This window comes from Daldinia childiae (genome assembly GCF_008694065.1).
Source record: "Daldinia childiae strain JS-1345 chromosome Unknown Scaffold1, whole genome shotgun sequence".
Classification (NCBI taxonomy): Eukaryota; Fungi; Ascomycota; class Sordariomycetes; order Xylariales; family Hypoxylaceae; genus Daldinia; species Daldinia childiae.
The window spans coordinates 2,057,852-2,082,433 of record NW_022984642.1 but is presented as its reverse complement, the minus strand read 5'-3'; the positions used below and the strand labels follow the sequence as shown (position 1 = coordinate 2,082,433).

At 43.9% G+C, this 24,582-nt stretch overlaps 4 protein-coding genes across 5 annotated transcripts; 2 read left to right on the top strand and 2 right to left on the bottom strand.

Moving 5' to 3' along the window:
- Nucleotides 1-870: 870 nt before the first annotated feature.
- Nucleotides 871-7,231, top strand: GL218_00547 (putative membrane protein C6F6.13c; the record flags this gene model as incomplete). Its single annotated transcript, XM_033576974.1, has 7 exons — nucleotides 871-1,144; nucleotides 1,259-1,410; nucleotides 1,460-1,638; nucleotides 3,370-3,860; nucleotides 4,939-5,904; nucleotides 6,057-6,385; nucleotides 6,575-7,231. The coding sequence occupies 7 exons, from the start codon at nucleotides 871-873 to the stop codon at nucleotides 7,229-7,231; spliced, it is 3,048 nt and encodes a 1,015-aa protein (XP_033442181.1).
- A 721-nt stretch (nucleotides 7,232-7,952) lies between these two features.
- Nucleotides 7,953-9,653, bottom strand: GL218_00546 (Dihydromonacolin L monooxygenase LovA; the record flags this gene model as incomplete). Its single annotated transcript, XM_033576973.1, has 4 exons — nucleotides 7,953-8,383; nucleotides 8,436-9,210; nucleotides 9,268-9,384; nucleotides 9,447-9,653. The coding sequence occupies 4 exons, from the start codon at nucleotides 9,651-9,653 to the stop codon at nucleotides 7,953-7,955; spliced, it is 1,530 nt and encodes a 509-aa protein (XP_033442182.1).
- A 5,744-nt stretch (nucleotides 9,654-15,397) lies between these two features.
- GL218_00545 (Charged multivesicular body protein 5) lies at nucleotides 15,398-16,036 on the top strand (the record flags this gene model as incomplete). Its single annotated transcript, XM_033576972.1, has 1 exon — nucleotides 15,398-16,036. One exon carries the CDS (start codon nucleotides 15,398-15,400, stop codon nucleotides 16,034-16,036), a length of 639 nt encoding a protein of 212 aa, XP_033442178.1.
- Nucleotides 16,037-16,255: 219 nt separating this feature from the next.
- GL218_00544 (F-box/WD repeat-containing protein lin-23) lies at nucleotides 16,256-18,957 on the bottom strand (the record flags this gene model as incomplete). 2 transcript variants are annotated; one of them, XM_033576971.1, is made up of 2 exons in its annotated part: nucleotides 16,256-18,487; nucleotides 18,568-18,957. In XM_033576971.1, the coding sequence occupies 2 exons, from the start codon at nucleotides 18,955-18,957 to the stop codon at nucleotides 16,256-16,258; spliced, it is 2,622 nt and encodes an 873-aa protein (XP_033442180.1). The 2 variants fall into 2 exon arrangements, with proteins under 2 accessions (XP_033442180.1, XP_033442179.1); XM_033576970.1 differs by having other exon boundaries at nucleotides 16,256-18,466.
- Nucleotides 18,958-24,582: the final 5,625 nt, after the last annotated feature.

Below are 24,582 nucleotides of genomic sequence, written 5' to 3'. Positions count from 1 at the left end.
TGTAGGTTTGCTCTAGATATAGGACTAATTGCAATTGGAATATGCTACCAATGTACTTATTACCTGTAGGTACCTGTGTTAGATTATTCTTGCCGGGCTGAGGATTAGCACACCATGTATAAACTACTATTCGAGCTGGCCAAAAGAGCACTGCTTTAACTACTATATATCTCGTATCTGCTGGCCAGAAAGAAATGCACTTGTTGTATTATTAGGGATCGGGTAGACTTGGGATAATAGGGTTCTTTGTGCGTATAGGGAGGGCATATAGTAGCTTTGTAACTTATTTTTAACTTTTGATTTAAGTAATACTTAGTTCTATAAACCGTAGTATAGAGATAATCACTTTAATAGATTTCCCGTGCTGGGAAGTGCATCATCAATTAAGATGATATGCTGTGAATAATAAATAAAAACTCCATATAAGGTGTATATAGGGAGTTCAAGTGACGCAAATTTCTTTTCATCTAGCAATATTTAGATACGACTATAGGATAATTCATACTCGTTATGAGGTAGTCACGCCGATAATTAGTCGGATATAGGAACCCACTGTAGAGGTATTACTCGGCTCTTTACAAAATGCTTTCTTCTATGAGTATGATTCTTTCATATTCCCTAGGTTTGTACTTTGCACAGGAATACCCGGCCAATCAAAGCTTCCTGGCCGTTAAATCTCTTTGTTCATCAAATAGAATTTGTGTATTCAATTGCTGCAAACAGCACAATAGCACAATGATGATTATGGTCTTTCAAATATGTCTAGCCATATTTCCGGACTACAAGCAAGATGGAATTCTCATGTCTCAATTTTAGAATTGCTTGTCTAATGTATGACCTCAAGCCTTTACGTGAAGTATAGTATCGAAAATGGATAATCCACAGCAGGATGCGCGGGTGTTGATACCAGCGGATAGGATTGGGAATCCTAGCAATTTCTCAGAACACTATAGAGCTGTAAATGCTCTCTGGAAGAGATATCGAGAGGAGGGCGGCGACGTTATAAGGGGCTTCAGAGACTATCGCATAGATCGAGAGGAGTGGGCGGAAGCTCCGTTTCCGAAACCAGGAGAAATTAACCCTCGAGATTATAACATAAAAAAGAATTGGCAGCGGCTTCCATATAAGAGTGAGGCTTGGGAAAGTACGTGGCCACCATTTGTGCTCGAAACAGCAGATTTATGGGATGAGCCGTATAGGAACGACATAAGAGAAAGATGTCGAGCTGCTCAAAGATATTTTGAGCGACGTCCAATAGGTGATCTTAAACTAGCAAAAGTGCTAGGCTACGGTGGAAATGGCATAGCTCTAAAGTTTAGAAGCATACGTGAACCTCACGAGCTGGTATTCAAGATTGGTCGCCAGGGTTGGTTTAGTCCGGAGATCCGTCGCGAAGAGCGGGCGTTAAAGGTATATAGTGGTAATAATTGCTATTATAAATCTTCTGACAACCTAGCAGGAAGTAGCCCGCGCGGCCCATTGCGTCCAGGCGGTCCCTCGGAATAATGTACTAGACCAGGAATACCAAGCCTATGAATACGATCCAATAGATGAGTACGATTCGAGCGACGACGATGAGGAGAGGTCTCTACAGGAATCAGAATACGAAATCCCTGATGAGGCCGATGCCCATCGGGGGTGGGATGACTCTCGGAGATCCATTCATGAAAACGACTCTGTGGATGCGGCGGCGAAACGTGATACGCACAGGGAAAGAATGAGGGAACGAGATGCAACGATTGATAATATGATTCGTAATAGGGTCGGAAATGACCCAAATAATCCAATCTTCCGCCATGATTATGTTATATTGGAGTTTGTGGAAAATGGTGACTTAGCGCACCTCATCCAAAGGATTGAAAAGAGTACAAGTGCCACAAAGAGAGTCCCTAATCGTGTTCTTTGGTCCTTTTGGCTTTGCTGTATGTCACACCCTTACTCTGTTCTGTCTTCATACCCATTTCTATATGACTTGGCTAATGCTATTCTCAGTGGTTAAGGCGTGTATTGCCTTAGAGTAAGGAGTCCTCTGACCCAAAGACAACTCTCGCCTTTTTCTTCCAGAATCGGTAGTCATAGAATCATCGACAAATTTCATTAACTCAATGTGTTATTATAGATATCCTCCGCGGTTATTCCATCCTGGGCGACATGACAGACACTCCCCGAGTACGGTAGAGCTTTCAGAAAGACTATGGAGTAGATCAGATCACGAAGGGGGGCCTGCGAGATGGAAAACTCTCGGAACGGACCTCTTTGAAGACGTCCCGGCTATCGCTAAGCGATATGCTGGAGTGCGGTTGGTCCATTTTGATATTGACGCTAGAAATAGTGAGAGACTTTCTCCCATCTTTCTATATTATGAGACAAGACTAAATGTGAAAATTCTTAAGTCTTCATCGGTGGGATAGACAGAGATGCCGACGATGGTGAGCATGCTATAATTCCCAGACTGAAGGTAAGTTTTTCGTCCCAATTATTATTAAAATTCATTCTGTTTATGATTTATCTTCTTCCAGCTATGCTAACTATAACTTAGCTCGGAGACTTCGGACGTATGAGGAAAATAAAACGTAACAAGGGAAAGCAAGTTATACTACTATCCTTATTCTAGAATTTAGTCTTTGCTAATAATTCGAATACAGCCAATACTACCTTCGACACCGCTTCTCCGGGAAATTTGGCCATTATGCCCCTGAACAGTTCGGAAGTGAGTGGGATTACCTAGATGTAAAAGAAACGATGAGTTGGCAAGTGTCGGAAGAAAGGGTAGCTGGAAATTACGGGTCACCAATGAATGTATGGGGAATTGCTTTGGTAAGATTTCTCTGACCATGGTAGCGAGCGTTATAAACGATCTGACGTTTATGTAGACCTTATGGACGCTCATGACAACAGCTCGCCCGCCAGTCCCACCCCAACAGAGCGCGGATGATCCCCTTCATTATGCAACGTTGCTCATGGACGATCCCGAGTTGGATTATATAGACCAAGACCTCCGGACCACAATTATGCAATGCATGAGACACTACCCCGATGAGCGACCAACACTAGATGTTCTGTCAGCACAGGCAAACGAAGGCGTACACCGGAGATATGCAGGTGAGGCTGACCACTTAATCCAAGACTGGGTTAAAAGATTGGTATGTGATAGAACAGGTCGTATCCTGGGCCTAGCCTTAACCTCTTAAGCATCCTTTCGCTATTAACCTAGCCCCTTAGCTAACATTTTTTTAGTATGTAAATCGACTTCTATTGCCCTGTGTCTTTTATAGCTATCAGTTTTAGCTAGACATCACTTGGGTAGACGAGGTTATATCCTATCAATAAGGTGTTAGATTACTAACATACGTATTTCTGCCATATTAGTATCTACGACGCCGTTGAACCTGACGATCCCTATTCACCTCCTCCACCTCCTCCACCACCGCCCGGTCCGTTTGGCCCTCCCGGACCTGGACCAATTGCGCCTCCTGGACCTGGACCAATTGCACCTCCCGGATTTGGACCAATTGCGCCTCCTGGACCTGGACCAATTGCGCCTCCCGGACCTCCGCTTCCACCACATGAAGATGGAAACGTGATCATAGTTAAAGAGGTTTGGGAAGAAGCACACGCAAATGGTGAAGCTGACGATGAAGGTGAAGGCAATGTTATGGACGTCGACAATCCCGGGCCACCATATGGGGATATCCCCATGCCAGGCGTGTTGCATGAAGTAATCTGGGAAGCACCAGATGGAGTTGTACAAGGCGAGGGCGAGGCCGACGACGACTTTGAAATGTTCGATGAAAATGCCGAAAATATAGACCCGTTAAATCCGTTTGCAGGGTTTGATGGAGCCGGTGTTGCAGCGGCTGGTATGCCTCAACTTCCCCCTATTCCCCCGGTGCCCGCGGGGGTAGTGGACTGGCTACCACCACCTGGGCCCCCACCACCCATGGGAGACGTATTGCCTCAACCGCAGGTAGTCAGGCACAGCATTAGAGACAGACTTCTGCGGCAGTTTAGGCGTACCCATAGTCCTCCAAGGCATGGGCTTCCTGCGCCTCGTAGACGCCGTAGAGATCGTCTTGGCAATCGGCTCCGATGTAAGTACCTCCCCGTGCTCTAAGATATATGAGATAAATATTTACTCATGGATTTAGATTTGTTCAATCCCGGTCGTAGGCGTTGATGATATCACTCTGGAATATAAATGGATGTGCTTGGCTCATATATTCGCATATTGGTTTTTTTTTTAATTTTTCTTTTTTAATTGTAGTGTTAAGTCGATAGACTCGGTTGTTTGTTTTAGGAGTCTTTACGGAATTATGTTTCCAGCATCCACTGGCTATTTTGTTAGTTATCATGGTAGTTTATGTAATATAGGCAGTCGATATATACTTGAGAATACTTACTGGGTGGAATTTATTATCTTTTCTTTCCCTATCTCTTTTTATTGAGACTGTCTATTAAAGTTGTCTCGTATGAGTACCTAATTCATCAATCGGAATGTTACTAGCGGTTATGTGCATAAATGCCTCGGTAGATCAGAGTGTATAGCGTCCACCCAAGCCATTGCGTTCTATACCTGGTAGGTACCTAAGGTAGTTAATGAATTACCTAACCTACACAGATGAAAGAATCATGACTAGCCTCTGCTTATAAGCTAGTTAACTAAGGGTAAACCTACTAACAGGGATATCAGCTGTAAGCTAAGTCGAGATTGATGACGTATTCATTTAATACTGGGCATTGGATGTACAATTTACCTTAGGTACTTTCAATTTGCTTTCAAGCACAAAAATAAACTTCTTGTTGGCAAGCCTTGTGGATAATCAAGTTCGAAAAAAATATCGTCCATGTTTCAGAAAGCCAGTACTTTCTTAGGTGGTAGCGACGGGGATGGATCAAAGAAATATGATGAGGAGGGAGAGTCGCTCACAACCATTCTAGATACGGATGAAGACCGTAGCTCACTCACAATTCTCGTTTCTGACATTACTGAACTTATGCGCAAAAGCCTTATGGACACCTTCGACCCTAAAGAGACAGGCTCTCAAGAAGACCACCTTTTTGCGCTGGCGAGCGATAACAATGAAGCAGCTAATCTGAAGAAACTGAGCGATGAGGAACGAGAGAAGAAAATACAAAAGGTACTAGAAAATCAAAAAGCAGAATTAGCCAAGCGTGAGAAGGAGGTTAGCGAAGAGCAAATTGTTACGCTCAAGACAAACGCACTAGAGTTTTTTGATAACTGGAGGGGCACCGTTGTGATCCGTGTCGGGGAAGTTGTCAACTCTAGGAAAACCGCTGAGAAACAATCGAAGCAAGCCAAGCCAGAACTCGCAGGCTCAGATACTGAACCGAGGTTGGAGGGCATCGAGACTGAGGAACATGAGAATACGATCACTGGAGCTTTATTGAAGATATACCCCCCCGTCGAAACTGCGTTGCGCAAAATGGCCAAAGAGAAGCGAATATTAATACTCCACTCCGTACTTTTACTCCTTCTGAGCTTGGAACACTATAACGCCTATTCGCGGGTTCTATTGCTGTACCTAACTACTAGCATGGGTCTATCGGCTACGGTACTTTCAGAGGACGAAAAGAAAGTCGCACGCGGGCTTCTTACGGCGGTTGAGAAGATGTCGGCTGATGAGGAGACGAAGAATAGAGCCGAAGAAAATCGTACCGCTCGCAAATGGAAGATGGGCGTAGCTGGAGTCGCTGGTGCGGCCCTCATCGGTATTACCGGTGGGTTGGCAGCTCCTTTCCTGGCCGCTGGGGTTGGCACTGTTCTAGGTGGAATTGGTCTCGGGGCTACCGCTACGGCAGGCTATCTTGGAGCCTTAGCCGGAAGTGGCGTTTTAGTAGGTGGTCTGTTTGGGGCCTATGGTGCTAAGATGACAAGTCAAGCCAGTAAGTAAACCCCCTTATCACAATCTGAAAGCCGTACTCCTGCTCTAGGTCTGCTTAGGAACTAGTAGTCTATGGAATAAGCTTGACGGTTCGAGATTACTTTATAATAAGCCTACCTAGTTAGTGGTATTTACTAATTCTCGATGTCGCAGTGGAACAATATACTCGAGATGTGGAAGACTTTGCTTTTGTGCCCATCGAAAGACTAGGGGAGAGCGAAATAGAAGCACGCCGGTTGCGAATTGCTATTGGTATTTCTGGTTGGCTGGGCGATAAAGACGAGGTGGTGACGCCCTGGAAATGTATCGGTCTAGGCCAAGAACCGTTTGCCCTCCGCTTCGAGCTGGAAGCGCTGATCGATCTGGGGAATGCGCTTACAACCCTAGTCACTTCCGCGGCTTGGTCCTACGCGAAGTCTGAGATTATTAAACGCACTGTTTTTGCGGCATTGTCCGCTGGCTTGTGGCCGCTAGGCTTGCTGGTACGTGCGATATCTCCCCTAAACCGCCTATATTCATAGTAGTGATCCCGCGCTCCTCTCTGAGCACTCGACTACCTAGTAACACACTTATTGGCATATCCTATTATTCCTATTCATGTCCCTCACAGAGCTAGCGTGCTTAGACTAAGTGTAATTGGAGATTATCATAGGATGCTAATATTAATATAGAAAGCTAGTCGCATTATTGACAACCCCTGGAGTGTTGCTAACCAGCGTGCTCAAAAAGCTGGAGAAGTTCTTGCCGATGCTCTTATCAACAAAGCGCAAGGCGAGCGACCAGTCACACTTATCGGGTATTCTCTCGGCGCTAAGGTTATATATGTGTGCCTACAGCAGCTTGCTAAGCGGAAGGCTTTCGGTCTGATCGAGAATGCCATAATGTTAGGCGCACCGACTCCTAGCAGTTCAGCCGATTGGCGCCGTATCCGTTCTGTCGTTGCCGGAAGAGTTGTTAATGCATACAGCGCGAATGATTATATTCTCGCATTTTTATACAGAAGTAGCAGCATCCAGTTCGGGGTTGCCGGACTACATCCTGTTCTCGATGTCCGGGGCGTCGAGAACGTTGATGTTGGTGATCTAGTCAAAGGCCACACGTTGTACCGACATGCAACGGCACCGATCCTTAAGCGTATCGGTTTCGAAGACATTGACTTGCAAGAAATTAGACGTGAAGAGCATCAATTGGCAGAGCAAGAGAAGAGGGAAGAAGAAAAGCGCGAGGCTGCCGAGAGCGACGCTAAGCAGGAGGGCACTGGCGATAACCCAAGTATCAGTGAGGGAGAGGTCCGCAGGATGGAACAAGAAATCGAACAAAAGAACTAGTTTGAATTAGATATATTAGATTAAGGGAACTGATTGCATATAATGCTTCTTCAAGCATTAAATACCATAGTTCGTCATGATATTTTATCACATATGTAGAACAATAATAGTGTAAAAAGGTATGTGTGCTAAGGTGATGATTGGTAAAGTAAAGAACTTAATTCGCCAGATAGATACTATATCAGGCCAGTAGAGAGCCTCAGATCGACTAAATGAATTTCGAAGCAATCTTTTACTGTACCTAGGTGGTTTCCCCCTATTCCAGAGCACCTAGCCGAAATTCGAAATGAGCACTAACGTAGCTGTATTGAAATCAACTGCAAGATTACCTACCTAGATACCTTATAATTAGGATATAGTATGAAATGAGTTGTTATGAGAATAATCAACATTAAATAGATAATAATTGCATTGACTATCTAATAGTATCTTAGCTAGAATTTATAGTCATAAGGAGTCGAAAGAATAGCCTACATCTAAGTATTTTCATAGGTGTAATATAAGGTATCGCAATCACCAGTAGAAACATATAAGATATATAGAAATTATATTATAAGTAAAGCAATGATAATATTTTATCCTGTTGCAGGATCTATAGCGGTACTAATTTCTCAAGAGCAATTAAGTATAGAGGTAGGTAGGTACCTAAGGTAAGTACTTTCAGGGGTATGGGCAATACAGAAATGTTCGACATAATACGATACTCTACAAGACAATCCACTCAATAATTATCAAGGTCAATCTCTGCTTTCCTCCGTCGCACTTGGATCCTCGACTTTTGGTCAACGCCATTGACACCTTCGAAGATTCGCGGGGCTGGTCGACCCTCCTCTGGAACGAACCGCCAATCGTATTTAAGTAACATATGGCATAGCGCAATCTTTACTTCATTTGATGCAAAAAACCGACCGGGACACGCATGCTGCCCGTGGCCAAAAAGAGTGTGAGCCGGACTAGTAGTCACAAATTGCCAACTGTTCTCTTGGCCGGGTTGTTGCCTCATCTTTAAGAACCGGGCGGCATCAAACTTCTCGGGCTCGGGGTAAATAGTTGGATCCATGAAGTTACCCGCTACTACGATACGTGCACCCTTCGGTAATATGGTTCCGTCGGAGAGTTCCAAGTCTTTCTCTACGTATCGGTGCATAGTAGCTAGATTCTTGTTTAGCTTGAATGAAAAAAGGGGGTTGGGGAGAAAACATACTTGCGCCCATGGGCGTGAATCGCTGGCCCTCCTTGAGAAAGCTATCCATAAGCTTAAGCTTGTATAAAGAAGTTTTTGCCCATCCGTGCTCGCCAATGACCTCGATGATCTCTTGTCGAAGCTGTTGAGCCACATCGGGATGTTCGCAGATGTCAAGTAGTGCCGAACAAGTCGTCTCCGTAGTCGTGTGAATAGCAGCCATTGTCAGCGAAAGCTGGCCTGCGACGTAGTCGGCATCTCGTCCTTTAGCAACCTCGTACATCCATCCGATTGTATCTGCGACCTTCGGGGGCTTCTCACCCGCCGCGTGCGCTGCATCAACAACAGCTTTACGACGTTGTACCTCGGGATTGATGAGCTTTCGTGCATCTCTAACGGCGTGGCGGAGGGATCTTGATTGCGGGATCAATATATAAGTGATGGGGCGTAGAAACGAAGGAACAGCCCTCATTAGACGCGAGACAAGAAATGAATCCACAGTATATGATTTCGAGATATCAAGCCATCTCCGATTCCGACATAATTCTCTTCCTAAGAATACCCTTGATGAAAGTCGAGCGACAACTTCGAGCATATCGTCTCTAATGAGCCTGGTGGTCCATTCCTTGTTGTCACCGAAGACATCATGGAGTGATGCCGCTGTTTCGTCGACCAAGTCATCCGTAATCAAGTTGAGTGATTGAGTTAACTTCACTCGTACCGTATCCTGAATCAGAGACTCGTCACGTAGGCCTAGTCGGTGAGCCTCAAATCCCGGATAATTCACCATAAAATCCTAATCCTGTTAGTTTACTTTTGAGATTTCATAGCAGATATGTGATGGAGTAGGTACTTTAGCAAAGGCCTTGTTAAAGTTCAACGAGGGATGGTTACGAAGTTCGTCAGCGAATCTATTGGGCAAGACAATTTTCGGACCCGTTCCTGTCATGACTTGGAATGGCCCGGAAAACTATATATGAATTAGCGATATAATTTTGACAGGGATATGCTTAAGTAGGTAGGTAGCTTTACCCGTTTTATGCCTTCGGCCACGGCTTTCCTGCCGTGCCATAACCAACTTTTCGTTGGACTCTGTCCATCAACTGTTATGACTGGAAATCCAGCAAAAGGTCGGTCTGCGGTGACTAGCGAGTAGATGAAGCCAAGTACCAGGGTAGCAATAATCACTTGAAGAGACACAGGTAATCCCTGAGGGAGAAGATGATGAATGGCCTCCATTTTGAATATGGCCGTCAATATGATGTCTAGAGCATAAAACTCGTAGGTTAAAGCCTAACTTACTGAAAGGCCATCGACTTTATATCCTGGCTTTATATCCTAGGTTAGACATCTTATTCCGGAACATAACTGTTGCCACTTCTATCTCCTATATATCTTACTAATGTTTCACGTCTCCACGTGGTGCATATCGTAGCGAGACCCATCATCGGTAAGCTAACCCCTTCCAGGTTCAAGCTTCTCCATGATCACTACCTACGTATTACTACATACATACCTACCTACATACCTATGGTAGGTACATTGCTACATTTAGAACTTCGTACATTGTACGAGATATAAACCCCGCATATAGCATCGCTTAACATGAGTAAATATGGAGCAATCAAGTATAAAAATAACGGAGTACCGAAATACAGTAACATTATTCAGAAAATCTTCACTTATTAAAAGCCAATGAGGATTTCCAATACCGAATACGGATACGCGATACGCGATACGCGATACAATTGCACAACATAACAAATTGGCGGCTCGGTTGTTGACTAGCCCGATGCATCTTTTGCATAATTCTTAACATCAAACTTCTAACAATTGATTTATGCTTGAATACCCGACCAATTATAATCGTTGAATAACGAATACAATTTATATGATTAAAGGAAATCACTTGATGCTCTCCGCAGAATTACTGCATGCACAGTCGAAAGTAACCTTATCTTAACTACCTTAACTAGATGTAGAGAAATAACCATTATTAATGGGAGATTACAATAGCCCGACTTTTACGACTTTTAGGGAAGACATGTGCCATCCCCTTATGTCATTATATTATACTATCCTATTACATATGTCATCCCCTTATGCCATCCCCTTATGCCATCTTTGTATGTCAATTTTCATGTTAAATCCCCCCTTTCCCAATAATTTACCTTAAGCTCCTTAGGGAACAACGAAGTCGTTTCTTAATTTTTTAACTCATCTCATAATATAGGTACTCAAGGGTAATTAAAAAGGCGCAACATCTTCTTATTCGATACATTAGGTATGCTTACCTATATCTGTTTCTGTTAAAGAAGCTAGTGTTTAAAATCCTGATTGGCTTAATTTCTTGTTAGTGAAATAGAGAAATCCGAATTGTCTTAGTAGTTTATGAGCCCCTTTAAGGTGGCAAGACTCAACCAAGGCTTCATTGTTCCAAGAGCGGTACCGTCAAGAATGATATATTTGACTTATACAAAACATATCTAAGGTTAGGATGGATCAAGAGTTTCATAGGTAAATCAGAGCAATTCCGAATGGCAAAATCGTATTATTTCAAATCTAAACGAGTGTAGTCAGGCCGTGACAAGTTAAATCAAAATCCAATACTCATAACAAAGTCTCTCTCATCATCCTTCCTGAGTTCAAGTCCTTTACTTGATATTGTCTCCCACAAGTCCTTAATAGATAGATTCGTCGAGTTTCACTTAAAGAACCTTAACGCAGTTGAGAAGGTTGAGGTTGAGGTTGATAAGGCCGCCCTGGTAGCGTTCAACGTAGTTAGCAATCATGAGCTCATCCAACAGGAATAGTTTCGACTTGACAGGTCCCACTCACGCTACCATTGAGAACATTGTTGTTGCAGCAGTAGGCTGTGCCCCCACAGGTGTTGCCTAGGCTTAGGACGCAATCCAGAAGGAGGCCAGAGCAGCAGATTTCGTTCGGCTGGCTGTTGGAGCAGGAGCCCGTACCCGTGTTAGTAGTACGGACCTCGACAACCTCAGCAGGGGCGGCAGTGGCAACAGCGGCCAAAGCGAAGATGGTGATAGTGCTGAACTGCATTTTGGATGTTGTAAGGGGGTTGGACCTGAAGAGGTAGAGAATTTATGTAGTGAGCTGAAGAGAACTGTAGAGACTGAAGACTGAGGTTTGATGGTGATTATAACTTGGAATTTCGAGGGAGCTTAGACAGCTTATATACACATTCTCAATGCTTGTTTATCGAAACCGATTGTTTCCATGGCCTCGGGTCCTTGCGCAATGGTCCATGATGGCATTCAGTTTATCCCCGGTTCTGCATACTAATTTCTTCTTTTTGGAATGGCGCTACGCCATGGACGACGTTTCTCTCCCGATCTATTCGATCTTGATGAAAGTTCAGTCGGAAATGCTCCGCGAGGGCGTCTGACTAGCGGCCACGACTCCTTGACGAGGCCTCTTCATTTCACCGTGTGACCATAAATCGTATGTTAGTCAAAGAATTAATCCTGGTTTCTATAACGTACCTATGCAAGCCACTGCAACACAAGCGAGCAAGTCTAGCCTATCCAATCAACACAATTCATTCTTCAGCCTTTACAGTATAACCTGGCTCTAGATTTCAGCCACATAGTTTAGGAGCTGTAGCTTCAACATCCCAGCAAGAGTCTCCACACGAGGTACTCCAGATTCTAGGCTGCATATGTAATCTTGGACGGGAAGACCCGTTCGGGACCTCATAATTGATTGTAGTGAGTAGTGATCTACCATTTCACAAGAAAGTCGTTATAATTAACGATATTAATTAAATGAAGAATTTCTGCACTTATGTTTCACGAAATATTATTTATAACGGCCAAGCTTCTTCTGCTATCATATCTCTTAATTTCAAACAATGGGTGGCGAAGGTCGACCTGCACGAAATAGGGATGGACATTTGTATGAGTTGGTCACCGTGTGGTTACACCGTATATTATGACAACGTCATGATTACTTTCCGGGACTTGCTCTTAGTGCATCAGGCACTGGTGGAAGTAAGCATTTAGCCTTGTTTCCTATCTCCCGTGATTGGTAGCGAATGTAGGTAGCTGTCGAATCCATGTAAGCCTCATATGGAGGGCTAGTCAATCTTGATAACCTCTTAAGTTTCAGCGGTTTCTCACTTATCCGCGCCTTCAAGCTTTTAGTGCCATTCCAACCTGTTTTGTTATCTAAAATAGCAGAAGAGGATTTGGGACATGGCTTCTTCGCATCTAGACTGTTGGAGATGGCGTGGACCCATGCCGGGAAAGGCAAATAGGCAATGGAAGTTTACATCGAAACATCAGATTGTATTAATAATTGACTTTCTAGAGATCTATATATTTAATATGTTTAACAGAGGATTCGTTAAATTAGGTAGGTGGCGAATCATGAGTTCTGATTGATTATCCTATAGGTATACTGCACCGATTCTCTTAATTATACTATATCCCTGCCGCGTAACTCACTCACACTACTATTCAGAAGCGGAAAATCCACGCTGAAGGCTGGCTGAGTGTAAGCAACTCGTGCCTTGGATCGAGGACGAGGACTCTCCTCCGCTTGATTAGACCTGGAATTGAACTAAACTAGCTGGCTGGCTTCTCATGCCACCGCTCTAGGTACTTCTTCGAGTATAGAACAGTTCTAATTTGAGGAACTCGCGAGCGTGGCGTTGCTAACTTCCAGATACCTAGCAAACGCTCGGGAGAAAGGTTTCTATAGCCATATAAGGAAAATAATATTCCCTGTCAGGATGAGCTATCAGTTCGTAAAGGTTACTTACGATACATCACATGCTTCCACACCGTGTCGAAAGTATGATACTGAAAAGCATCCAAATCTTTAGTCCACCTCTTAAAAGAGGCCTCAAGAAATGCCAAGGTTGGCAGTATCTAGAAGAAAAGTTCGGCCGAAGGGAAACGCAAGAAGCCAGCCCTAGCACAAATTTAGTTTTCTAGTTAAAAGACATTGAACAATCGGCAACAGGCTTGCAGGAAACGTGCATAACTGAGTGACATTATCGTCGGGACCTTACTTGAACACGTTATTCAGTCGGCATAGTAGCCACCCGTAACCATTCACGACCACGCCTTTCCGATCCCCGAACATTAGGTACTTAATACGTAGCCACGTAGTTATAACACGAGGACACGGAACTATAAGTTATTGGAAGAGAGTTAGTAGGACCTGCATCCTACCGATGGACCGGAAACGTATAGATGAAGCTGGTGGAGGTAAGCGCTCCAAAATATGCATTGGCGGTAGGACTTAATAAGCGTGGTCTCTACATATGTCATAAAAAGCAAATTGCAACACGAGCGCCACATTACCAGGTTCTTCAGAAATCGAGAGGCATAGGTGTACAACAGGGCCAGTCTAGACCAACAAATTTCTCCGAGAAAATGTTTAGATTGAGACATCTTTAGTAGGACGTTGACTCGTAAACCTCCATATAATGATCAATGCTCTATGAATAGCTCACATACACTCTCTCTTACCATAGGTAATGATGTTGCAATTTTTAACAGGTATCACAACATTATGCCAAGACGTGAAACTGTATAGCATCATAAAAAAAATTGATTAAGCAATAAATTCAGCGGGTCAATTCAGCGAGTTTAACATAATTATAATCTGCACAATCGAAGTGCCTAACACCTTATAAATTTGCAGCTTGCCATGGGTGTGCAGAAGTGATATTGACACAGTCCGAATAGAACTGTCCAGAACCTCCGATGTTAGCTGCAGGTATTCGGCGAAATGGCTTGATTATGATTTCAAAACAGCCCATTATACCATAGAATATTAGTCATATGCCTATCGTAATGTTCACCTCACGTTTCCTTTGAAGTGACCAACTCATAATATAGATGCGTTAGGTAGTCTCAAGATCTTCACTAACTAGTGGCTGTCTATCACAGTAGATGTGGTTATTAGTCCCCTCAACAACCACATGCCCCTCTGGTTATGATTTTTCTCCAGCCGGAAAGCCATCTCCAGAGCTGCATATGAAGATGTAGTCAGAAATGCACATTCGAAGAATATGCATAGATATACGCACTATAACCGCCCAAATATTCCTTAAATGTTCATTCTTACATGAGAGTGCATACTTAGTACGATTTCGGGCACCGATATATAAGAAGGGCTAGCCGACCCGTCCCAGTACCCCAACATGCAAGAGAACATCGGGTAATCTATTTTTACTACCTACTGACGCTTTGGCGTGTATTCGGAGTAGGTAGTAAGAGTGTAAAGTGCATTTTGTCTGAACAAAATATTTTGGTGAAGAACTAAGATTGCTAGATATGGCAACTGGGTCATGTTAGTTAATACCTGTTTATATAGACATAGTTTAGTTATGATCAAGCAAAGAAGTCTATTTTTCATCTGCTTTTGAGATATACCATAGACTACTAAGTTAGATTTTGATGATTTATGTCTCCTTAAGTGTTAGAAAATATAAGTGACTTAGAAATTTAATAAGTATTTCTTATGTATAAAGTAAAATTGGTAGTTACTTAAGAATATAACCCATAGTTCCGAGCTGTTGATGTTAAAGAGTCAACACAAAGTGATAACTAACTTGTATTAACTAAGCTACCAGCTGTGAAAGAAATGCCACCTGACAGTCAGCTGACACGCGCCCGGGACGTCATTGCACTCTCGGCCCCACTAGGCTCACGTTTGTCGCCTAAGCAACCTTTGAAGCATCCCGCTTGCCATTATCCAGCTGCCTGCAACTGATAGAACTTTACATTTTAATACAGGAACTTTACCTAATACATCACCCGCATCTACCTCTTACAAATCTAAATCGCAAAAGACCGCCTATAAACCCTATAAACCCTATATCGAGTACCTAACACACTTCGCATCCCCGAGCTAGAAACATCCAACCCCTCCGAAAACCCCCTCCTTAAAAAAGAAAACCAACAAACCGATCACGATCCAACCCCACCACCACCACCACCACCAACATGAACCGCCTCTTTGGCAGCGCGCCCAAAGCGCCCAAGCCCACCCTCAACACCGCCATATCGAACCTCGACGGGCGCATATCCTCCTTCGACGTGAAAATCGCCTCCCTAAACGCCGAGCTGGGCACGTACCAAAGCAAAATGGCCAAGATGCGCGAAGGGCCCGGGAAGTCGGCGCTGAAAGCCAAGGCGCTTAAGGTGCTCCAGCGGCGCAAGCAATACGAGTCGCAGCGGGACCAGCTGCAGTCGCAGGTGTGGAACATGGAGCAGGCCCAGACCATGCAAGACAACCTCGCCGGCGTCATGACCACCGTAGACGCCATGAAGACTACCCAGAAGGAGCTCAAGAAGCAGTACGGAAAAGTCGACCTCGACAAGATCGAGCGCATGCAGGACGAGATGGCTGATCTCATGGACGTCGGCAACGAAATCAACGAGACCCTAAGTCGCGGGTATGAGGTCCCCGACGATGTAGATGAAGCCGAGCTGGATGCGGAACTGGAGTTGCTAGGTGCTGAGATGGAGATGGAGGGCGCGGGCATGGAGGCAGGTGGCGTGCCTGATTTTATGAGGGACGAAGTACCCGAATTCATTGACGAACCCCCGGAGGCTAACAAGGTACAAGAGGTAGCAAGGTGATATCACGAGACTAGCGAGCAAGCTTGTTTTCCAGGTAGATTAGGTAGAGAAGGGAGTTATTGGAGTTTACGCGATGATGGGGTTTTGGAAGATCTCTGTTTTTACCATTATACTCTATTTAGTTCAACGTCACTATCGATACTACTTCGAGCTGAGTTGTCGGTACTCATATCATCATGTACACATATACCCCGTAAATAATATAGCTCTTGAAAGCTTCTACTCTACAGTCCCAAAAAATGTGGATGCCTCTTCGAGCTCTGGGTCCCCATTGCAAAAGTCCCAGCCTACGATGGTGCTTGTCTGACTACAGCAAATTATCCGCCGTGCGTCAAATTGTAATTTGAAAATTCTGGCGGGACTTGTATCTGCTTGTGGGATATGGGGGTGCTGCTGTTGCTGGCCCTGTACTTGGCCTTGCGCTTGAGACGTTGTAGTCTGCGGCTGGGGCTGAGTGTGCGGTGTGGTCATACTAGTGAGGCTAGGAGGAGGGCCACCACCGTTGCTTGTTGTAGCGTGCCCCACTGGAGCAATATTGGATGGGTTATGCTGGCTGGCTGACTGAGTCGACGTCTCCCCGGCGGTCGTAGTTGCTGAAAGGGCTTGCTGTACGGATTCTCTGATGCGACTTTGAGCAAGCTGTGCTCTGTTTACAGCACTGCCAACAACTTGTCTTAGCTGCGAGCGAATAATGGGGTTAGGTTCACGACTAATGGCTGATTGTATGTGAAATTGGTAGGTTAACATGGTCGGATAGGAGGCTAAAGCCTGTTGGAGGGCTGCTGGTCCCTGCGGAACACAAGCATCGATCATTTGTGTGTAGGATGAAGTCGTTTGAGGGGTGATGGTGGCGAGGATAGGGTGCTCGACGTGGGTGAAATTCGGATGTGCTTGCGTTGGTGGAGCGCTTGCGGAGGGCGCCGGTAGATTATGAGTAGAAGGCAGGGTTGATGACGTAGGAGGTGCTCTAGAAGTAGAGCGAGGAGGTGTCTGCCTAAGGGCTGCCGTCGCGCCTTCTTCCTGGCGAAGCGTATGTGCGCTCTTCCAGACACCCTCCCTATCCCGCCGCCAGATTATAATGCTTTGGTCGTAAGAACCGGAAACTATTCGTCCGTAAGGACCGCCACCGCCGCCGGGAGGAAGCGTAGCCCCGTATGCAGTAATATCTTCAGGTCGGCGACTACCCGCGTTATGTGGTCGACGCCTCAACGATTGGACCTCCTGTTCGAGATTTCCATCATTTAAAGCCTTAAAATATGCCTGATCGACAGCCTTTGCTTCCAACCGATCTTGCTCGATGCTATAAGGAAGATCACCGAACCCAGCTTGTACAGTACGGACAAGATTGCCATGCGCCCGCAAGCTCGCAACTTCGAGACCCGTTTCTCGGTCGAACACCTTGACTTCATTATCGCTACTCCCACTCACAATACGACGACCGTCATACTGGACACAGGCAATACCCTTATTATGCCCAAGAAAAGTCCTCTGGCATGTCTGATTTGGCCAATCCCATACTTTGATATGTCTGTCGCCACTCGCTGAGACAATTTCGCGATCACAAATCTGGACGGCGTTTACGGCGGCGCCGTGCCCCTCAAGACATCCGATCATTGTGTACGGTGGTTTAATAGCGGCTTGATTTATAGGCGAGTCGTCGAAACCAAAATTTCTAAGATTTATTGGTACAGGGCTAACACCTTGGGACCCGCCATATCCCAAGTCCCCGGGTCGTAATGGAACACGGTTGAAAATCTTGATCGTCTTGTCCTTGGAGCATGTTACGAGGATCCGTTTGTCAAACTTGACATTAAGAACTGATTCCCTATGTGCCTTCTTCAGTCGCTGGATGATTTCGCCTGTAGAAAATTTCCATAAAATTACATCCGAGTCGCTACTTCCGGAGACAATTAGATCCTCCTCAGGATCTGAGTCGAACTGTAAACAGAGAACTGATCCTTGGTGGCCCATAAGAGGCGGTCGTATAAGGCGCCGGGTGCGTAGGTTCCATATTCGTAGTGTACGGTCCCGGCTACCACTGACAAGATATTCCGGGTTATATTGGAGGCTGTAGATGCACTCATTATGTCCCTCGTTTAGGTGATCTGGATGTGGTAATTGGAAGTTTTTATACCGGCCACGATCCCAATTGTGTTCCAGCCTTCGTCTCATCGTATATAGGTACTTCCAATTGATTTTGTATCTACGATCAATCGAATCATAAATCCAAAGCGTAGACTTCAGTAGGCTAGGTAAGCTGGAAGCAGTCTCAATAAGCGATTCGATAGTGGCTTTGCCTTTGCCTTTCGATACTCGGGAAGCGGACTGTCCTCTTTGATCATGCATGGGGCTGGGCGACTTCATCATCAGGCTACCCATATGCTGAATAACACTAGCGTTACTCTGAACAGACGAACCACTCTCCCCAGGCTGGCGAATATGGAAAGAACTCTTATCATACGGATTAGGCACGGTTCTCGCTCAATAGATGCATCTCTCCAGTCTAATCTTCGAGGGTAGAATACACTCACATTGTACTGGTCAACCATGGACTCTTGCGTTACGGCCGCATCAGCGTCGACCATATCATAGTCTTCGTCATCCTGTGCTGCTGGTTCCGATACAGCTCGTTTCTTATTCGCGTGGCCGTCTTCGAATGATTCTATCTTTTGAGACGGGACTTGTGTTTCATTCATCCTCTGTTCTGCGGCTATGATTTCGGAGGGTATGGCCTTCCAACCTTCTAAATAGAACAGTCGCTCCCAAAGTTTGCGGTCCAAAGCCAAATCGTACCAGCCCCGGCAGCACATCGCAACATGGATTAGCGACACAGGGTCTAGATAACCCAGGATTTTGAGGCATATCTCCGGTGGTAGACGTTCCACGAAGTTGATATAGAGGCGAGGGTTTAGTCCGTTCATGACGATGTCGGCGATCACGGTGGTAGGCAATTCGTTTAATATTAACATTGCTAATCCTAAATATTTAAAAAGGTCATGTCAGCAAAACAAATTATACAATATAGCCAGGGGTGAGCTAAATTGAGAGCAGTAGCAGTATTTCAATTATGGGGAATATCGGGTTGGTAATCGAATTCGCGGACTTACGAGTCTTTTGGTGTATCGACAGTGTGGGTAATTGAGCCGACAGCCATGCCGGTATGTCGGCAGCTGGTCGCTTTGCCGTCAGCGACGCATTACTGGTAAGGCTACCTGAATCGGAGGGATTAAGGGGATGCTCGGAATAACCCTCGTCAGGTTCTTGGGTCGGAGAGAAAGGATCCATCGAGTGGCTCTAATAGTAGCCTCGTGCTTATTGATAATCGGTCTGATAGTATCTTGCGTATCTTTATCTTGTGTATCTTGTGGGCTTGAACAATTCCTTATACAAAAAAACAAAAAAAAATCGAAAGAGTGTTATGAGGCGCAGAGATAGGAAAACAAGTGATGAGCAGAAACTTAGTAAGGCAGCACCAAACTTGGTTCAGTATTGGTTACTGATCGTTGTTATGATGTATCACCACGTGGATCGCGAAAGAGGCGACGGGCGCGTGCAAAATGCGTTTCCGGTTGGAATAGCCATGCAATTCTATTAATACGATAATGGGGCAGAGATAGAAAAATCACCCACGATATCAGAAGGAATAGGTTCGCGGTTGTGAAAGTGAGATGATTCGCCTTAGGGAATTAGATCAACGTTGTACCCGGAGAGTTGATGCGACGGTCGTTGTGGGTATGGGTTTATCGGAACGGTCATGTTTTTTTAAGCTATTACACTAGTCCTAGTCCTGAGGCTTGCCAGCAAACTAGGACCACTATTGGCCCGATTTGACTCACCAGTTACCCTATCCGACACCTCACCGAATTAGAATCAGATCATGAGCCACTAAGTATCTACCTAGGTACCTAGGTACCTTCCATGTAAGCAAGTGAGGGGGAGGGGCTACAGAGCCTAACCTTTATTCAGTAATTAGCCACCAGATGCTAGCACCTGAAGATCCCTTAGTTAATTTTCTCTTAGTAGCCAAATTTGACTTCATTACCTATTGCACCAATTTACAGGGGATGCGTAACTTTTTCCTCGTCGTTTCTCATATAGCGGCTTTTCCTATTCGAATAATATCAGGTATCTATGCGTTCGAGTTTTGGGATTCATGTAGGGCTCTATTGTTCTGCTGTGCTGGGCCTGTAGGATAGGTGCATCGATAGGAAAACAACTTATCGATGTCACCTCTACCACCCAAGAGATGGCATTATCGCAGCGAATGTAGGAAACTGAGACCACGTATGAAACTACTATATAACTAACTGGCTGTCTATAGTCTATTCATGTCTATATGGTAAATTTTCGTTAGAATTGGATTAGATACACGTTTATGAGCATAGGTTGACTTCGCCCTTTAACCCTTTTACTTCATTACAAATCGATCGTGAACTAGATTTACAGTTACTTAAAGAGTATTCTTGGTTTACTTGATGAGATCTTAATAATTATGTCATCGAGCTAGCACTGAATATGCAGGCATTAAGAGGTAGATATACTGATAATAAATATTTGATTCTACTTTATATGTTTGAGTCGATGAATACCTAATTTCAACATTGTCATCTCCTGATTGAGGATCGAAAAAGGCTGGTATATTGTTGTACATAAGTCCTATCAAGTATATACCCCTCCCCCATAAGTTACTACCTACACAATCGTGGACTCATACAGGTACGCGCAAGTGTCATATACATCTTACTTGTTATGTGTAATGAGTGTAGACTCTTGATTCCATTTCTCGAGCTAGAAAGGGAAACATAGAGGTTACTTAATCATATTAATAAGTAAGGATGCATTAGTATGAAGTTTAGAGAAGGGTCTTGACCGGAAAGCGGTACCTATACCTAGTATGTTAGTATGTAATATTTAATAAGCTGACACATAAGATAGGGGAGATGCCGAAAGAAGTATGCATAGAAGCATTATCGAACACTAATATATAATCCCTGCATTCGGTTTTCTTTCCTACGGCTGTCATATAGGTAGATGATGCCGTCGTGCACCCATCATTCCGTATGCACTATACACCTGCAGGATTCGAGTAACCCCGCTTGGTGATCATAGTGGGTTCGTCAGGCGAGTCAGGATCTCTACCCCTTTTCGTGCTAAGGAGGTACCTAATATTTTGGGTTAGTTGTTTGATGTTAAGTTTGATCTACTATATCAAGGAATTGGTATATTATAGTGTTGATACTTATTCGAATATCCGAGGCTCTCACTTCTAGATAGAAGCTTCCGGTTCTATAAAAGGGACCCGATCCGTGAAGTATAATACAGTGGCTGACTGCTTCGCGCAGGCAGCAGCGACCAAGAAAACGTCAAGTCCTAGAGTCAGCTAGAACGGGGTAGATAGCATTAGCCCCGTGTCGCATTTAGGCAAGTTGATGTAATCTGGGGATATTTTAAGAATTGCTTGCAGCGAGGCTTCATATGTACACTACTTAAAAGTTTCCAGTCTGTCAGTCCGCCAGTAGCTTCCATTCAGCTTACTATCCGATGTGTGTAAAGTAGCATTCTTATTAATCTTTTCATATGATATTATATCTAAATATCTTAAGAGATAGTAATCAAAACTAATGATATTATCGTGACCAATCTATCCATTAAGACTAGTAGAGAAAGATGCTGTGGCCCTGAGAGGGTTGGTTAAGTAGGCAAAAGCGGCAGAGGCAGACGTCCGTCGATCATGCTCAGTTTAAAAGGGCATCTTCTCTAGTGCAACGGGATGTAACCCCTTTAGGAATAGAACCGGGGATTCGCTAATTTGAAACAGCCAGAGATAAAGACTCCATCACAAATTCATGGCCACCTAATTGCGGGAGCCCGCAGATGGAAGTTACTTGGTGGGGAGGTGCGAGACGTACTGTACAAAGTATCCTAGATATAGGTAAGTGGATATTCCACAGCCTTAAACTACAATAATAGTTTTATAAAGAATTAAAAAACAAAAACTAGAATGATAAAAAAGGAAAATATTAACGAGAAACTGACAAAGCTTATCAACTAGTTAATGCCTTCTATTATCTATGTTATTTAGATCATGATATCAATTTATATTAATAATTTTGTTCTGCTCAAAAGGACTAAATAACGAAGTCGAAGTATTTTAGCGATATATTTTGATGTGGCACCGCTATTTTGGCACATAAAGCTTCACTTATCAACTAAATGTACATAATGTACATGTAGGTGTATCAGGTAGTGATTCATAGGGAAGGAATAAATTATACATTTACTTTCATTTAACTTTTCTGTTTATATCGTTGAAGTAGTCGTCTATGAACCGTTGTGGTGTAGCGTGTGGTGCCGAACGAAGCCCATCCTCTTATCCTCTTATTATCACTACCTCCTACCATGAATAGCAACATTTCAAAAGGGCGTAGCTAGAAATACCAATGCAACAGCTCTAGAACACTCGTACGGTGGCAAAAAGCATTCTTCAGCAGCTGGAAATTTCCTTCGAGATACGTGTTGGATACGATCGTTTCATCAACAAAGAGAATTCGATTAACTATAATGGGCATTCGCCGGCCAGCAGTTATGGACGAGCCAATAAAGCAAGTAGACAACATATCTCAGCATTGTATTAGTGAGCTAATAGAAGCAAGCAACTAACAAAAATCGTACAGATAACCCCGGGTACAAATGCGATTTATTAGTCAGAACTGGTCATTGCCCCCCTACTTGCGAAAAACAGTAGACTGGCTACGGTAGATGCGAATTTTAGCCTAAGCGGGCGGAATTTATACAGGTAAACTTGACATTATTCGATAAGATCGAAAAGAAGAAGAATAACAAGGGGCCGATATCTGCTCTAGAAAAGCTCACTAGTGAGCCGTCGATAATAAAGACGACCTTCATAATGACGCTGGGTTTTGGCACGCAAGTAGATGAGGCAAGTAGATGAGGACATGATCCTACATTCCCGTTAGCTCAAGGCTTTCAATGAACTTGATGGACATCCACGACCGGTACACTCGGTCTTATGGAATTACTTCACCAATAGAGTCAGAGTATAACCACTATAGAGATATGGTAAAGAAAGCTATTAAACAAACTAAGCCCTTTCTATCTCGGGCAATCTGCTCCTCCTGATCATGCGGAAGTCATCACTTTCACCACAGGCAGCACTATCTCCAACCTATGTACACATTATGCTTCCCTTATAGACGATGGCAGTTTTGAATACCGCCGATATCCCATAAATCCAACAAACCTTGTTAGTTCTCGCTAAGAGCTTAAGTAGAGCATTCCGATGTAAGAAATATATATATAAACATAAGAAATATTAGAAACGAAAGGCTTTGTCATCCTTTAAACTACTAAAATCTAGGCGATGAAACTTATTAGGTGCGCCATACAATATTTTCATCAGTGCTCTCTAATGGCACGATTACTTGGGCTAATTATATCAATTTTAATAGTTGTTGGAACTTAAGCTATGATTGTTGAATGCTTTTTGTGAAGGTACATTAATAGACAATTACCTAAGTACATGTACCTAAGATGGAAGGTACTTTGTAGGAAGGTGCGAAAGGCACTGTGACATGTATTTCAAAACCTCGGCCCCTATTACATAGAAGCTTTTAGCAATACAACATCCATCCGTCGAATTATATGAGACATGTACCAGGTACTACATACATATATGCATTTGTTCTCAATCATCCGTGTAGCATACACGTCTTGAAGGTTCAGTATCGTTTTTTTGTATTATACTGTTAGTTTAACTTCAAGTAGTAATCAAATATAATATCAAAATTCAGATATGATATACCAGGACGAGAGTTTATAGAGAAGTTGAGCATGGGCGTAATTTTGCAATATGTACCTAGATTTGGTGCTACTTTTGTCTTTAGGGGTGTTGCAGCTACCTATCTATGTACCTAGCAGTGGATTAGGCGATATTGCGCATGTATCTTATTAATTGATGACTTGGTTGTATATGTGAAAAGGTACATGTATCGGTCAGCTATAGTAGTGTCAATGTCAAGTACCTACAGTATTGGCAATAAGACCGCATGCTAAAAAAGTACATCAAGGTGGTCAAGAGGGCAGGCTACATTGTAACAAGAACTAACCCATTTAGGATAGTTGGTCATTGAACTTCCATGTTGCTGACACTCAACTAACAAGTAACTTTACAAGCCGACCTAAACCCAACCAAACTCCATTCCAATTCATAGTCCGTCGCAGTCCACAATCCACCAACCCGCTATCCATCTGCAATCCGCAATCCGCAATCCACACCGACGACAAATAGACAAATCGATAAATCCACAACACACGACCACCAACCAGTCAACTACTTCATTTACATAGCCCTATGTAGGTACAGGCACTGTAGCCGCCCACCTGACATACACTTGGATCAGTACAAGGAGAAAAAAAAGGTGCCAGTCAGCCCGTTTCCTCCAATACTCGTCCCCGTAACCGCCGAGTGCGGTCGTCCCGACTGTCAATGTTTCAAATCTCCTTATCACCATAAAGCCGCATTTGCG